A 15,479-nucleotide genomic window follows, 5' to 3' on the forward strand; every position below is an offset into this window, starting at 1 on the left:
TCAGGCCAGAGGCCTAAGGAAACAGAATGGTCTTGGGGAACAGGCCTGAGGAGCCCTCCATGGGCTTACTGCCTAGGGCCTCCTCAGGATGCTGCTCCCCACATCAGCACCCCAACTACTTTGGCTGCTCCAGCTGTGACTAAATTAGCCCCCAGTGTGGCTGGACCTGCAGCTTTGGAAAATACAAGTCAGAAGACTTGATGGTGTCCACATGGCATTAAGTCTGCAGGCTTGCAGAATGCCAGAGCTATGGAGGCTTGGGAGCTTCCATCCTGATTTCAAAGGATGTATGGAAAAGCCTGGGGACCCAGGAAGAAATCCATCACAGGGGAGGATTCACAATGTCGAGTCTTCACTAGAGTGGTGCCAAGAGGAAATGTGAGGTTGGCGTTACAGCAGAGAAACCCCACTAGGGCCATGTCTAGTGGATCTGTGAGAGTGGGATAACCACGGAAACCACAGAATTGTGGAGCTACCGGCATGTGATGACAGCCTGTGAGAGCTGAAACATGGCCTCAGACCAGGAAAGCCATAGAAGCAAAGCTGCCTGAGGACCTGGGGACCCAACTCCCACACCAGCGTGCAGAGGACATCAAATATGGAGTCAAGATACATGATCCACCAGCATGAGATTTAATGCCTGCCTGACGGATTTTGGACCAGTTTGGGACCTGTTATCCCTTTCTTTCAGCCTATTTCTCCCTTTTGGATTGGGAATATGTACACTATGCTTGTCCCACCATTGTATCTTGGCAGTAGATAACTTGTTTTGATTTCACAGATGGGACTTTTAACCTTGGACTTTTGAGTTGAAACAAGTTAAGACTTTGGCAATGAAATGAATGTATTTACCTGTGAGAAGAACATAAACTTTGGGGGCCAGGGGCAGAATGATGTGGATTGAATTATGTCCCCCAAGTTTTAAGTTAAAAAAAAAAGAGTCAGAGGATGTAATGGCCACATGAGGACTGAGACCATGTTGTCTTCCCCCCTCATTTTACCAACGCTGTGCCTGTAGTGATGGTGACGATGGTAACGTTGATGATAGCAAACTCTCACTGGCTCTTATTTTGTGCCAATCTCTGTTCTTAGCCCTTACATCTTAATTCGTTTGATCTTCACAACAGTCTCTAATGTTGAGCCTAACACTGGGATTGCAGTAAGTCTTAATGCTGGTAAAATAAATCCTTGCTTCATTCAATTTCCCCAGCCCTGAGGAAACATAAAGGATGGGGAGGGAGTGCAGAAGCAAGCTGTGTGCTCAACTCTACTTTTCTACACTGGGAATCACTCTGTCCCTGCATCTCGTTAGGTGCCCTTGACCAAGTGCAGCCTTTGCTCATGGCATTCCACCATTAACCTCTCTTCTCCACCTCCCTAAATCCTGCTCACCCTTCAAAGCCTACCCCTCCCTGCAGCCTCCCTCCCCAACTCTTCTGATGTGCAGCAGCTCTTAGCTAAGCAGATGCCTCTTAGCTAAGCAGAGGGAGACAGGGTCCAGCAAAGGGAAGAGACTTATCCAAGGTGATGCAGCAGAGTTAAGTCTCACTGGGAAGAGAATGCAGGGTCCTGATACACAGTCTGAGGCAGCAACTTCACAGCCCATCAAGATGGAGGCGGGTGGATGACACCCAGACGTGTTCACTTCCAGAACTAGCTTTTATTGGAGGGACGGGGCAGGGAATAGGTCAGGGCCCCAGTGCACTGGTCTCAGGGGCTCATGGGGGAGGCTGATGCCAGGCTAGATGAAGGTGAGGCGGGTGGAAGCAGGAACGCCACAGCTTTCCTTGTGTTCCTCAAACAGCTCCTCCAGAGCCTCCATGTAGAGCATGTGATAGTGGTCGACTTCCTCCTCAGTGGGATGGAGGCACCGGGGCAGGGGGATGGGGCGGCCCACTATAGGGAGAGGGGAGACAGGTGAGTGAGAGGCCCCTGCTGCCCCTACAGCTGCTGGCAGCTGGCTTCCCTGGAGAGGGGCACTCACCTACAGTGGTGATGGGCATGGCAAAGGGCAGCAGGCCCCAGGAGCTGGCTGAGAACAGACTGCGGCCCCAGAAGATGCAAGGGGAAAAGCCCATGAGCTTCTTGAAGGAGACCTGGCACCAATGCTGCCAAGAGTCAGTGGCAAAAGCCTTAGATCTGAAGATATCATTCTCCCCAAACGAGTACACGGGCACCAGGGAGGCCCTGGGAAGGGGCAGTAAGAGAGAAGAGGGGTGGTCAGGCTCCTGGGCTATCATCCCGAGATGGGCACCTCAGGGCACTGCAAGTCCCTTCTCATACCCCATGATGCCATTTCCCAGGGCCTTTTGAAGCACAAGACTATTATGGCTATAAAGAAAGATCTGGAAGAAGGGACTTACATTTCTTGACAAAGGTTTTGCATAGTGGGCCTTCACATATTCATTTTCTCACTCAGTCTTTACAACTACAGCATTGTAGGAAGGAAGGTATTAGCCCTCTCCACAGGAGAAAAAACAGGTCCCAGGTCTTGCCTTGGAGATAGGGTCAGAAAGAGAACTGAGGGCCTCTAAGCCGAAAGGGCCCTGCTGTTTGCACTACAACCCTACCTCGCTCAGTGTAAGAAGGAGCTGGGGGAAAGTGGGTACAGGTTAGCACAGAGTAAGGCACTCAGGGACTGACATGAGCCTCCAGTTTCAGGGCACAGTGCTTAGCTCCAGGAACACACAGTTCCACCCACAGGAACCTGGTCGTCTGGGATTGAGAAAGAGCGTGCACCCAGAAAACCAGCGGTTCCAGGTGAGCTGCGTGTCTCCAGCCTGGGACCCAGCACTCACTTACCCGTGCCTCAGCGCCAGGCGCACAAAGCCTTTGCGCTTCCGGAGCATCAGGCAGTGCTCCCCTGGGATGGCATACAGGGCCTCATGGGCACCCCCAACCACAATGACCACGGTCTGCCCGAGCTGGGGCTGTGACAGGATAAAGTCCAGGCTCTGGCGGCTCACGGGACGCACTCCTGTGGGCATGCATAGGTGGGGAACAGTTACCACCCCCTCCACGGTTCCCTAGCCCCTCACTCCACTCTTTAGTATAGGAGGGGTGAGCCCCACATCCTGTTCCTTCCAACCCCCTCCCCCACCCCCCGTGTCAGCATGCTCTACAGTGAAGCTATTCCCCGATGCTCACGGTGAGCCAGGCCGATGTTCAGGCCAGGTCCCCGTCCTGGGTAGAAATCCTGGGGTGGGGTGGGGGGGCTGTTGAGGAGGGAGCACTCTAGCCAGGGGTTGCTCTGCCAATTCAGCTGGAAGCTCACCATTGGACATGAGGTATTCTCGGTAGACCGGGAAGTAGAAGAGGTTAGCCAGCGCAGTTAACCAGGGCTGAAGCCCAGGGAAGTGCTGGGAGAAGTCATTGCCCTCGGTGGAGAAATTACAGAAGATTCCAGGCAACATGATCCCATGTGGGTGAGCGCCTAGCACATAGTTCCGGTCTGGGGGCAGCTCTCTTGTTTTCACCAGCTTCGGGGTGTCAGGCAGGATGAGTGGTGGAAAGTATAGAAGGCAAGACAGCAGGTGAAAAGAGTTGCCTTCCACCCCAAAGACTTCAGAGTTCAAGGTCCTAGGACAGGATCAAGGGCATGGGGGCCCACTCTTGAACACGACCCCACCCTCTGCCTCACCGAGCCATCTCAGGCAGCTGAGGCTCAAACTTCAGGGTAAGGAAGGGTGAGTGGGGGGGGGGAAGAGGGAGGAAGAAGTCTCTCTACCAGTGACCCATCACCTTGACAGGATAATAATCCCTTAGGTGTTTCCACATCATCCGCTTCCGCATCCATTGAAAACGCCTTCCACCTTTGAGCAGAGAGATACGGGTGGAAGAATCCCTGGAAGCAGCCTCCAGGCACCCTTCCACCATCTCTCACTACCTGGGACCTGTTGTCTTGATCTCACCTTGGCTGGGTGTGTCCCAGTCCAGGTAGAGCCACACCAAGTAGAGAACAGAGAACAACCAGAGTGACGTGAAGAGGAGAAAGAAGAGAACAAGGGAAAAGAAAGGGCCTGGGTGAAAGGTGAGAAAGAAAAATGAATTAGCTTCTGAAACTCAGTTATTCCATCCAGACACATCCCTCCCTTCCACCTCCACCCAACACAGGCCATCTCCGCTGGCCCTCTCCTGTCGCTTTGCCCTCAGGCATCCGGGCCAGCAGCCCAGCCATTCTCCCTCCAGCCCCCTCTCCCTGGCAGACCGCAGGCACCCATGCCTCCCTGCCTCTCACCCATGAAGAGGAAAGTGAGCACATATTGGTAGGCACCCAACGCTTCTAGCCACTGCTTCCGTAGGGTTTTCATGGCAGCGGAAGGCTGCAGGCCTACAGACGCTGCCATCCCAAGCTCCCCTCTGCCAGCAGGGCTCCAGGACAGACAAGGAAGGTTTGGGCACGCGCTTGGTATGACTTTCTTGCTGGTCGGACGAGGGAGGAGCGAGGAGCAAGGAAGGGGCCTGGCAGAGTCGCAAGTCGCCTCCCAGAATGGCATGTGTGGGGTGTGTGGGTGGGAAGATCTTTGTATCCGGAGCCCTGGACGTCTCCAGGCTCCTTCTCAGACTGATCTTTGAACTTCCTCTGTTGGTCCGTCTGCGCTGGCCACTGGCCGGGGATGGGAGGGGGGCAGGGGTTGTGCAAGGGAGGGGCGGCACCTGGGTGCCCCAGGGATGGATACAGAGTGGGCGAGAAGCAGCTGGCCAGACCGCCCACTGGTCCCAGGCGCTGCCGCCGCCGGGAGCCCAACCGAGACTGCTCTCCACTGCCGTCCAGCAGGACCCTGACGCCCGCCCTGACCTGTTTGCAGGTCTCGGGCAGTGTCAAGGCCACCCCGGAGCCACCACCACCGCGCCTGGACCTCCCACCACCCCCACCCCCACCGGGCACAAACACACAAACGCTACAGGTCTGTTCCCCACCTTTAATTTCACTCCCCCACCCGCAGTCACCGGGGGACCGGGAAGGGCCAGGTGGCGATGGCGCGCCTAGGTGAGGACAAGGTGCCTGTCCGCAGGGACACCATAGCGCGCCTTGTGCTCCTCGAACAGCTGCTCGAGCCGCTCCACGTAGAGCGCGTGCAGCGCGTCCACCTGGGCCCGACTGGGCCGCGGGCTTCGCCGCACGGGAATCGGAGCCCCCACTGCGGGCGCAACAGGAGGCAAGGGGGCGGTCACTGGGATCAGGGCTGGGGCGGCGCCAAAGGCCGGCGCGGGCAGGGTGCGGGGCCGGGGCTCACCGACGGTGTGGATGGGCGCGCGGAAGGGCAACAGCAGGCCCAGGCGGCCGTGGAACAGCGGCAGGGCCACGCTCAGCAGCGGCTGCAGCGTTTCCTGCGCCCTCCGCACCCACGAGCCCGGCGGGTTCGGGAACTGCTGGAAGAGCTCGTTCTCCCCGAACGAGAAGACAGGCACCAGCGAGGCCCTGGGGAGCAGGGGCGCGGCTGACTCCCCGCCCCGGAGCGCCGCGCTCCTCCCCTGCAGGGCAGCCCGGGAGCACCGCGCGTCCACGGGCCGGCTCCTCACCCGTGTTCCAGCGCCAGCTTGACGAAGCCCTTCTGATTCCGGATCCGCAGGCTCAGCGTTCCGGGTTTCGCCTCCAGCGCCTCCAGGGGGCCTCCCACGGCCAGGACGGCCACCTGGCCGCCCCCAGGCCGGGACAACAGATGGGCGGCGCTGGCCTTGTCCGAGGAGACTAAACCTGGGGGAAGGGCAAAGACAGGGGGACTCGACGCTTGGGTGTTCGGGAGAAGAGGCGGGAGGACACCGGGAAGGTAGTGCCGGGCCCAGGAGACCCAGGACAGGAGGAGGGCGAGGTGAAAGGTGACAGCAGGAGTGGGGGTCTTGAGGCCGGGCTCCCCCTCCTCACCAGCAGACATGATGTAGTCCCGGAAGAGAGGCAGGTGGAACCAACAGGGCAGCATGAGCAGGTGCGGCCGGAGGCCGCGGAAGAGGCGGGAGAAGCCCGTGGCCTCGGTGCAGAAGTTGCCAAAGGCCCCGACGACCAGGACTCCGTGAGGGTGGAAGCCGAAGAGGTAGTTCCGGGAGGGATCCAACTCTGCGGTTTTAACAAGCTGCGAGCAGAGGGCAGGGCCCCACCCCGCCAGTGAGATAGGGATTTGGGAAACGGTGGTCCCAGTAGTCTATTCTGAAGCCCCACCCCACCCAGCACACCGGACCGTGCCCTCACCGAGATGGGGAAGTAGTCACAGAAATGTCTCCAGATCGCCCAGTTGCGGACCCAGGCGGAGCGGCGGCCTCCGGCCCTGGGTGTGTCCCTATCTCCATAGAGCCAGACCAGGTAGAGGACCACTAGGATCCAGGCCCGGCCTAGGAATGCAAGGAGCACCACCACCAGGCACACCTGGGCTGGAGGATAGGGGCGGGGAGTGCTCAGAACCCAGGTGTTTAAGCCCCAGCCTCCCTGCTGCCCCCTTCCCTAGTTCCATGATGTCCATCCCACTTGCTCCCCCAGATTCCAAGGACCCCAGAGATCCCTATACCACCTCCCTTGAGGTAATGGGGAAACAGAGTGCCCGTGTTCCAGGTACCAGGGCACCCATCCACAGGCTTTGGGGACTCACCGAGCCCCAAGAAAGAAAAGACCCATTGCAGGACAGCGAACACTTGGAGACCCCTGCAGAGGAAGCTGGAGGAGGCTGCCATACTGTGCAGGAGAGTTGCACAGGGGCCATCCACAGCTATTAAGCAGCCCCCTTGCGGCCCAACCCACTGGCCCTGACCCCTGGCCCTGGCCCTGCCCCTTTTCCCACCCCCTTTGCACCCTGGAGCCACGTTAGCAGGGGCCAGGAAGGGTTAATCATTACCTGAGCTCACAGAGCTATGACCAATAGGACCAAAGGAAATGATCAGGGGTGTGGCCAGGGGCCTAGGGGAAGGCATTTGAACCTCAAGGAGGTCATGGCCAAGTGGCTCTGCAAGGGGCTGGGCTAGTGGAGGTCTGGAAAAGCAGGAGTTTGCCTAAGGGGAGTCAGCCATGAGGACAGGGTTCACTCTTCACCAGAGTAAGAAAAGTTTGAAGACCCCTCAGCCACAGGGCCTGGACCCTGAGGTTGAGGACCTGCTGAAGTGTGTATTCCCTAAGGAGCAGCTTAGGCCTCTGTGGGAGGAGCCACTCTAGAGGGGAGGGCTTTGTGGGAAAGACTGAAGATGGGTGAACCGCTCAAGAGAAGGCCCACTGAGCTCTGGGGCACACCCTCGAGTGTCCTCACCATCACCGTGGCCTTGCCCGCACTGACCAGAGGCCTGTGGGAGCCAGCGCCTTCCCCAGGTCAGAGAATGTCCTTTCTTCAGGGAAGCCTGACTCCCCTCATCAGGTGCCTCTGTCATATGTCCTCCTAGTGTGAAACACTTACACTTCACCGTCACTGAGGTGATTCTCTGATGAAGGTTGTCTCGCCCCAGCTATAAGCAACAGGACAGTCATCATGCACTTGGCTGCAGCCTTCGAGACACGCATAGTGCCCAGCACCAGGAAGATGCTCAATAAATGAGTGGTGGGTCTGGAGGAGACCGACTGGGCTGGCTTCCAGAGCCCAGGACCTACTGCACAGGCCAGGCACACCTTCTATCCCCTGCCCATCTCCCTCTCATGCAGGCTTCCCTGTCCGGGGACCTCGCCAAGAGCTGTTTTCTTCTGTCCCTGCTGGGCCCACTTCCATCCACAGGCCATGTGACAAGGGTGGTGGGGGCCATGGTGAGATGGATTGAAAAGTCTGGCTAAAAAGGCGCTCAGTCCACATGGAAAGATGACCTGCCCCACCTCCCAGGAAGGCAGCCTTCATAAAGTAGGTTTTCCTGGGAGGCTGAGCAGGAGGAAGGGAGAAGGCGATTCTAGCTGTGGTTGGTGAGATGTTGGAGGCAGGAAACGTCCTGGGATAGGTTAACAAGCCTGTTGGAATTTTAAAAGGCCTCCAACCAAAAGGGAACAGGTGGGAGATAATGCAAGGCTGGGGAAGCCTAAGCTAAAGGAGCATGACCTGCTGTCCCCAGGGCACCTCAAGGGGGTCCCACAGAGGCTAGAAGCAAGACCTGCTCTCAGGAGGTCTTGATCCTCCTTTTCAAGGCTGCTCTGCATTTCCTTCCTCTAGGAGGCTTAGGTCCAGGACAGTGCAGCGGGGACTCCATCCTGTCCTGCTCATTAGAACACATGCTTCCAGTAGGGCTTCCTTCCCCTAGCACTGTCCCCAGAGCCCAGCTCGGGGCTATGCCACCCAGCCTTCACGCAGAGAGGGAAGAACGTGTCATTGAGGATGAGAGGACCAGTGAGAAGCCTGCAGGGTTGGGGTGGGGGCAGTCTCCCAGCTGAACCTGACCTGTCGAGTGCCTCCCCAGCACAGGCAATAAAGGGGAGTGAGAAAATGGGATCCCGGGAAGCTTCCAGTTCCCACACGTGTCTAACCTCAGCTTCTCCCTCTTCCTCCTCTTTGTCCCGCTTCTTTAAAATGAATCAGGTCTCCCCTCTACTCTGGGAGGCGGGGGGGAGATGGGGTCAACAGGAAGATGAAAGATAACAGATGGACTCGAGAATTACAAATCCTCCTTTATTGGGAGGGGGCTGAGAAACCTTAATAACTTATCACACAGGGAATCCCCACAAGCCCTCTCCCCATGAAGCCTTGGGGGCTGAGGGGAGGAGCAGGGGCCCAGAGCTTCCTGAGAGGGCCGTGTGTTGGGGGTAAGGCAACACATTCAGTCCCAGGCACACAGAACACACACTCAGGAAGTGAGGAGATAAGACAGTCCCCCTTCCAGGGATGGGGGGCCAGGCCTTCAAGAAGGCACAAACAACGGCAGGGAAGGGTTGGCAGAGTGGTTGAGTGTCAAGGGTCAACAAAAGACACCATGATGTAGCGAGTGCCCTGAGTCGTGGGCAGCCCCTCATGGTAGTGGGTGAGGCGGCCAGGGTGCAGGAGCCCCCAGCCCTTCCGTGGGGACGAGACCACGCAGTCATAGCGCAGGAAGCGGCAGCCACCTCCCTGGGAGGAGGAGAAGGGACAAGAAAGGGAGAGTGAGCAGATGTGGGTATCAGTGAGCAGGTGGGTACAAAGGCAGGGGATCGGTGAGACAGAGCCGAGGGATGAGGGTACCGCAGACAAGAGAAACACAGAGGAATGGAGGCAGCTGACCCAAAAGGGAGCCCGGAGTTGAGACTCATGAAAGAACTGGGAAATGCGACAAGGCCCAGCTAGAGGCAGGGAGGGCAGCTGAGGGGCGTACGCAGGGGTTCTCGGGGGACAAAGGACCCCGAGGTGGAGTGTGTGGTATGGGGGTGCCAGGGCTCACCTCATAATCCAGGCCCTTGTGGTTGAGGGCAACATTGAGGGTGAAGGTGGAAGAGTCGTGATGCGGCCGCAGAGACGGCTGCTCATCTGGCCGGTAGCGGACCACAAAGTTCATTACTGCTCGGGTCTGGGGGACACAAGAGGAGAAGCTGCGGGATGGCGTGGAAGGGCCTCCTGCTGAGTGGTGTTAGAGCTGAGCCCCCGCCTGGCTGCTCCTTCCCCGAGGCTGCCCTCCTACAGTGTCTTGTACCTGGGAACTGGATTCCGGGGAGCCCATAGAGCTACAGGGGCTGAAAGGGCTCAGCATGGAGGCTTCCAGCCTGGGACTGGGATGCGGGAAGGTGGAGGGGGAGTGGCGGCAGGTGCAGCAGCCCACCTTGGTGTGGTAGCCAGGGAACAGGTACTCCGTCATGGGCCCCACGTACGTCCTCAGCAGCTGCAGCCACTGGTCCTCATAGCCCACCTGTTTCATGTGGATGTCTACGGTGGGCACATTCTCATAGCCTCCAGCCAGCCTTGAATCCTGTGGGCAGTGAGCACTGAGCTACCCCCACACCCTCTGGGCATGTCCCCTCACAGTGCCAGCCTCCCTGCTCCTCTTGCTCCCAGGACTTCACACTTGTGTGCCCTGTGCCTGGAACAGTCTTCTCAGCTGGACTCACTGCTGCTGGCCCTTTGAGTCTCAGCTAAGATGTCACCTTTCCTGTGCAGTGCCCTGGTCCTCCCAAGTCTGGGTGCAGGACCCCTCCTATGACTCCTACAGCCCCTGGGCTGTCCATCACAGCCTTTAGAAACTGGGCTGCCGTCGCTGCTCCTTACAGGAGGGCAGAGCCCAGCCCGAAACATTCATCACAGCACCTGCACTGTCTGGGGTAGCGGTCCAGAAAATATTTCTTGAATGAAGGAATGAATGAATGAGTGAATGACTCAATACAGCTGTACCCCTTGGGGACCCCCTCCACTACCACTTTACCAATCTCATCATCCCTTGGTCAAACCCAGCATGTCCCTTTTTCTGGGCATCCTCCCTTACCTCCCAACCCCTCACCTCATGCCGGCCTCCTGACCACTGGCCATAGTGCTCCATTTCCTCCACCAGCTCGTCACACATCTGGTCTGACAGCAGTGGGAACCAGTACACATCTGGACACGGCTGAGGATGGGGCAGGGAAGAAGAACAGGGAAGGGGACCGGTCGCAAATGGAGGTGAGAAAAAGCAGGGAGGAGAAAGGGAAGCCAGAAGACGGAGGAAGCTGGGGATGGGCCAGGCCCAGGCTGGGGGAGGGAGGATGGCACAGAGGACGAGGGGAGCAGGGCCAAGAGCCACCCCACTGGCACAGCACAGATGGCAGGAGGGTCCTGGAGGTCCAGGCTCTGGGACAGTGGTTTTCAAAGTTCTTTACAACAGTGCATCTCTCTTTAAAGATGCACTTTCTCCCTAACACCAATATACCCAATAGACAGAAGAGGAGTCACTGATTAGCACTGGGTTTGGAGGCTGGAGCCCTATATGCTCAGACTTTGCACTCCTCTTGCCCGAGCAGAAACCCTGCAGGCCCCTGAGGGAACTCAGTTTGAAAACCACTGAGCCAGGTGGTGGAGGACCCAGAGGCGACAGCCTTTGGGATGGCCAGGGTCCTGAGTGTGCTCACCTGTTCCACAATTCCTTCCTCTTCCAGGGCCCGGCTGTAGTTCTCGTGTATGTACTGCTCCTTCCAGTCCTGCAGGAGGGTCAGGGGCCCGCCTCAGATTTCTGCCCTCTTCCCTCCGGGCCCTGGGGCCACACCCTCTCCAGGCAGTATTGGATCCTGCACGGGGTGCCCCTCTGCCTTGGCATCCTCCTTAGTGAAGGACAGGAAATGTGCATTCTCTGAGGGAGGGGTCCACTCACGAGGGGATTGTCGAAGATCTGCCAGAGGTCAGGGTGCAGGTGGTCTGTGTCATACCGGGAAGTGGCCAGGAGTCGGCCAAATTCTTGCTGATTGCTGAGGTGGAGGAAGATGCCCTAGAATGGGGGTGAGAGCGTGTGTTAAAGGAGACCCTAGGTAGCTGCCCCCCAGCATCCCAGCATTTGCCCCCACCCTAGGCCTGACTGCCCGCTCACCTTGTCCCGCAGGATCTTACAGAATGCCATGTCTGGGTCGGTATCACTGCCTGAGAACACCTCCCTCTGGGGCAGCTCTGTCCTCAAGGTCTCCCCACGAATCAAATATGCCTGAGATATGTAAGGCACATTCCACACACCCCTGGAGGCACCGACACTAAGGTCAGCCAGGTGGGTGGTCACCCCAATTCTGCCCAGTTCATCCTGGGATTTCCTTCCCCCATGGAATCCTGCTCCCTGGACCCGAGGGCCCCTCACATCCCCTGTCAAGCATTGCTGGTCATGACCACCACATCTCCTGACCCACAGTCAGTCCCTACCCAAGCCATGGCCCATCTGGCTGGAGACCACACTGGATCCCCAAGCATGGGGGCTTGGGAGAGGGGCAGGTGCCAGGCCAGGGGGCAGGGGAGGGCTGTAGCACGGGTGGGACTCACGAGCGTTTCCGTTGCACCAGCTCCACGTAGTCCTCGGAGCGGGCATAGTACTCATCGGGGCTCAGGGCTCCCCAGAAGTTGGACCACAGCTTGCCATGGCGGGACAACATGGGTGCTATCACCTTCCTGCAGACAAGGTGGGGGTGAGGGCTGGGCAGAGGGAGGTGGCTTTGGGGAGCCCCAGACTGGGGAAGGAGTGGGGCTCCTGGGGACCATGGAGTGCTGTGGCTGAGCAGGGTGAGTGACCTGTTTTCCTCAATGAGGATGCGTAGAGTCTGGTGGTTGGTGAGGACAGTGTCGGCATCCAGACTGAAGTAGAATTCACACTCCGGGTCCTGTCGACAGCTGTCCCTGTAGGTGACAGACCCACGGAGAGATCAGATGAAGTGGGGAGTGGAAGGAGGATGGAAAACTGGGTGGAACTCTCTCTAAACCCCCGAACAGAAGAGGAGGAAATCCAGTGTCCTTCCTTCTCCAGATTTGGACAAGGGAGGGGAGCACGTGCATGCGGTGGCAGCGGGTGGCACCCCCAGCTCAGTACACACTCACATGGCCATGTCCCTGGCTTCGCCTGGGCTTAGGGCCTCCTCTGGCCCCACCAGCTTCACCACTGAGAAGTGGTCCTGGAGCTGTGGCCAGGAGTCTGCAATGTGAGGCTCGTGGTACACCTCCTGGGGATGGGGTGAGATGGGAGCGGACTGAGAGGGCGGGAAAGATGGCGCCTGAGGGGGAATGGAAAGGGTGCGGGATGGAGGTAGGGGAGCGGGGCCGGAGTTCTGATCAGGGCAGGGGGAGGGTCTCTTGGGAGGGTTCCCAAGGAAGAGGCTGCCTGGTGTCTCACATTGTTGTGCAGGAAGAGGGTGACCCTGTCGGGGGGGTAGTCCAGGAGCAGCAGCCGCTGCAGGAAGCGGGGCAGAAATGGGGTAGGTTGTTCCACAAACAAGGCCAGAAGCACCCGGGGGGGAGGCTGGAAGAGATGACGACGTGTCGGGGCTCAGAGGAAAGCCTAGGCCTCCCCACTGCCCCCTCCAACCCTTGCCAGCTGCTGCCCACCCTCACCTTCGGGGTACTCAGGAACTGTGCCCCCACTGCTGCCCAGCATGCTCTCCCTGCGCGCCCCCTTCAGTGAGCTCCCCTGCCCTACCCTGGCAACCCCTCCTCACCTGTCCCCCCAGGAGTGTCCTCCGGTCCCGGTTACAGAACCCACAGCCTCCCTCTGGAGTCCAGCCATTGGGGACATAGTTTCCCAGGTAGTTCAGCTGAAGCTGTTGAGGAGAGATGGTCAGCAGCTGAGGCAGTGGGGTCCGGGGTACACAGGAGGGGACAGGGCAGCTGCTGCTGGCACTGGGGGGAACCGACTCCTCAGAAGGGTTGGGGGACCTAGGGGTTGGGGCAGAACAGGGGCTGGAGATAGAGGCCACTGGAGGCACCTTAGTGGGACCATTTCCATGGACCACAATGGGGAGTGTGTCATAGGCCACATTCCGGATACGCACACGATTCCGATCAAACTTCAAAACCACTTCGTCTGGGGAAGAAAGGCCAGGTTTTAGACACCCTTTCTCTGGGAGGTGCCAAGCAACAGGTTCTTCTAAATACGGGGGTCCCAATTTCTCTAGGTTTTAAAGGGAGGCTCCGTAGGGGCAGGAACCTTTACTCTCCTGAAGGCTCTGACCAGGCTGCTGTCCTGGAGAGCTGCCACTTACTACCTATGTGATCAGGAGAGTCAGTTTTCTCATCAGTACAATGTGGATAACCAGGGACCCTCTGTCTGTAGCATCGTTATGTTAAATGAAATCACAGAAATAAAGCCCCTGGCCCAGTGCCTTGGCATGTAGTTTGTGATCAATAGATGTCAGGTACATTTTCACTTCTACTGCTTTGATTATTATTAACACAGTGCAGCTATTCCATCAGCAGCTCAGATGTTTAATGAAGTTCACGTAAAGATAAGTGACCAGCACAGTTCTACCAAGAGTCCTTCCCAATTCAGAACCCCCAGCAGCAAAGCCTCTCATCGCCCATCTCTGACTGCTTCCCTCCTCACCTAAAGCCCCATTGAGGTTCTGGAAGATCTGGGATTTATGATCCAGATTAAGGCTGAGTTTCTCCTGGATGGGATGAGATGGAGTGGTTAATCAAAGAAGGGGAGGAACATAATTTCTCACACTTTTCTCTTTACATCTTCCCCAGCCCCCTTCACCCTTTCTCTCCCTTTCAGCCTGAGGTCTCCCATCCTCCGCCCCTCCCTACCCTCAGTCCTGGGTCCAGGTAGAGTCGCGTGTAGAACAGTTGATCGTCATCATCATCCTTGTACTTCCACTGGCGGACGATCTTGTGGATGGTGGGGGCAAAGCCGATGAATCCTGGGGGGAGGGGAGGTGTTGACCCCAAGACTCCTAGGGTCCCACAGGCCTGTCCCCTCTCCCTCTCCAGCCCACCGGTACCTGGAATAGTCCATGCCCACTGCTCTTGGCCCCTCTGCCTTGGGCACTCTGCCACTCACCACCAGAGTTGAGGAAGCGCTTCCCCGTGCCCACCTCAGGGTACTGCTCCGCCAGCCCCCACTCGGGCCAGCAGAAGCCCTCTGCAGAGAAGAGCAGACGGCTGCCACTCTGGACAAACTTCTTCAGCAGCTCTGAGGGGCTTCCAGCCAGAATCACATCGTAGCTGGGCAAGGAAGGGGAGGATAAGCAGAGGGCCACTAGGAACCTAAGCATCTTTATCCCTCGTCATGTTCTCCCTCTCCTTTCTCCCCATCCCCAACCCCTTTACCTGTCCACAAACATGATGACCATATCTTCCCGGCCTGCATATTTCTCCATTTCTTTCTTCAGCCACCTGACCTTCTGGCCTCCACCAACTGTTCGAGCCACATCGCCCCCTCGCCACTCCTCTCCCAGTCCCAGTGTCTGTGGGGGACACCCGCCATGCCAGGGAGGAACTCAGTCGGCCAGGGTGTGTGTGGGGGTCTCCTGACCGGGCTTACCATGGGGACCCAGGCATCCAGCCCTCAGCCCAGTCCTCCTGCTGGAACTGGCTCCCAGGGGACCTGAGGGCCTGCCCTCTCCTCACCCGCACAGTGTAGTTGAAGAACTCAGCAGACTGCAGAAAACGCCGGTATCCCTCCGTCTCGGCTGTGGCCACGGTGATTACCAGCAACTTCTCTGTCACCAACGGGGAATTGACACTCGGGACCCAGCCACCCGGCTCCACGTGCCCCACGTGCTTCGCTCTCCGAAGGCCCCTTCTGTTCTCTATGACTCTACTACTGTCCCTTTCCTCTTCTTTCCCATTCTCTCTGAAACTCTTCATCTCAGTGAGAGAGGGGTGGGAGTGACATCTAAGGATTTGGGTTCAGTTCGCATGGGGAGGCTGGAAACCCCAGTTAAGGATGGGGAGTTGGAGAGGGGCCGCATGATTTGGCCCCAAGGAGCGCGCTGGGCGGAGGAGAGGCCGGTCACCTCCTTGAGCCCCCGACCCCCACCCCGGCCCGGCTGGCAGACACGTCAGCTGGGCGACCACTCGGCCCGGCCGGCCCTCCCCGGGTTCTCACCTGGGTTGACAGGGTTGCTGCTCCGGGGCCGGTCGGTGGCCGACGCCACAGGCGGCGGCGGCGGCAGCAGGAGCAGCAGG

General features: G+C 58.2%; 3 protein-coding genes across 3 annotated transcripts; all 3 read right to left on the minus strand.

Moving 5' to 3' along the window:
* Positions 1-1,647: 1,647 nt before the first annotated feature.
* MOGAT3 (monoacylglycerol O-acyltransferase 3) lies at positions 1,648-4,411 on the minus strand. The gene is made up of 7 exons (XM_008589478.1): positions 4,238-4,411; positions 3,912-4,019; positions 3,742-3,812; positions 3,275-3,479; positions 2,803-2,977; positions 1,985-2,187; positions 1,648-1,896 (listed from the first exon to the last, which is right to left on the minus strand). Exons 1-7 carry the CDS (start codon positions 4,344-4,346, stop codon positions 1,742-1,744), a joined length of 1,026 nt encoding a protein of 341 aa, XP_008587700.1. The 5' UTR covers positions 4,347-4,411; the 3' UTR covers positions 1,648-1,741.
* A 516-nt stretch (positions 4,412-4,927) lies between these two features.
* LOC103604909 (2-acylglycerol O-acyltransferase 2-like) lies at positions 4,928-6,663 on the minus strand. The gene is made up of 6 exons (XM_008589483.1): positions 6,582-6,663; positions 6,188-6,366; positions 5,867-6,071; positions 5,524-5,698; positions 5,238-5,422; positions 4,928-5,141 (listed from the first exon to the last, which is right to left on the minus strand). The coding sequence occupies exons 1-6, from the start codon at positions 6,661-6,663 to the stop codon at positions 4,987-4,989; spliced, it is 981 nt and encodes a 326-aa protein (XP_008587705.1). The 3' UTR covers positions 4,928-4,986.
* Positions 6,664-8,540: 1,877 nt separating this feature from the next.
* On the minus strand, positions 8,541-15,473 carry PLOD3 (procollagen-lysine, 2-oxoglutarate 5-dioxygenase 3). The gene is made up of 19 exons (XM_008589479.1): positions 15,400-15,473; positions 14,919-15,010; positions 14,619-14,755; positions 14,350-14,513; positions 14,097-14,209; positions 13,891-13,954; positions 13,274-13,371; positions 13,007-13,108; positions 12,685-12,810; positions 12,393-12,514; positions 12,090-12,194; positions 11,844-11,969; positions 11,407-11,548; positions 11,194-11,307; positions 10,955-11,023; positions 10,351-10,455; positions 9,679-9,825; positions 9,304-9,429; positions 8,541-8,996 (listed from the first exon to the last, which is right to left on the minus strand). The coding sequence occupies exons 3-19, from the start codon at positions 14,666-14,668 to the stop codon at positions 8,841-8,843; spliced, it is 1,929 nt and encodes a 642-aa protein (XP_008587701.1). The 5' UTR covers positions 14,669-14,755; positions 14,919-15,010; positions 15,400-15,473; the 3' UTR covers positions 8,541-8,840.
* Between the last annotated feature and the right edge of the window lie 6 nt (positions 15,474-15,479).

Source organism: Galeopterus variegatus, unplaced genomic scaffold (genome assembly GCF_000696425.1).
Source record: "Galeopterus variegatus unplaced genomic scaffold, G_variegatus-3.0.2 Scaffold5467, whole genome shotgun sequence".
Lineage (NCBI taxonomy): Eukaryota > Metazoa > Chordata > Mammalia > Dermoptera > Cynocephalidae > Galeopterus > Galeopterus variegatus.

Bases quoted from the DNA above. Each gene is read 5' to 3' on its own strand.
- MOGAT3 (XM_008589478.1), bottom strand. From the start codon at position 4,346: ATGGCAGCGTCTGTAGGCCTGCAGCCTTCCGCTGCCATGAAAACCCTA. The intron at 3,813-3,911 runs GTGAGATCAAGA...CTCTGCTCAAAG, and splicing joins CTGGGACACACCCAGCCAAG to GTGGAAGGCGTTTTCAATGG. The intron at 2,188-2,802 runs GTAAGTGAGTGC...GCCCCTTCCCAG, and splicing joins CGCCTGGCGCTGAGGCACGG to GGCCTCCCTGGTGCCCGTGT.
- LOC103604909 (XM_008589483.1), bottom strand. From the start codon at position 6,663: ATGGCAGCCTCCTCCAGCTTCCTCTGCAGGGGTCTCCAAGTGTTCGCT. The intron at 5,423-5,523 runs GTGAGGAGCCGG...CCTGCTCCCCAG, and splicing joins AAGCTGGCGCTGGAACACGG to GGCCTCGCTGGTGCCTGTCT. The intron at 5,142-5,237 runs GTGAGCCCCGGC...TTGCGCCCGCAG, and splicing joins CGCGCCCATCCACACCGTCG to TGGGGGCTCCGATTCCCGTG.
- PLOD3 (XM_008589479.1), bottom strand. From the start codon at position 14,668: ATGGAGAAATATGCAGGCCGGGAAGATATGGTCATCATGTTTGTGGAC. The intron at 13,372-13,890 runs GTGAGGAGGGAA...TTTCTTCCCCAG, and splicing joins GAACCTCAATGGGGCTTTAG to ACGAAGTGGTTTTGAAGTTT. The intron at 12,811-13,006 runs GTGAGGAGGGGT...CATCTCTTCCAG, and splicing joins GGACACTCCTGGGGGGACAG to CCTCCCCCCCGGGTGCTTCT.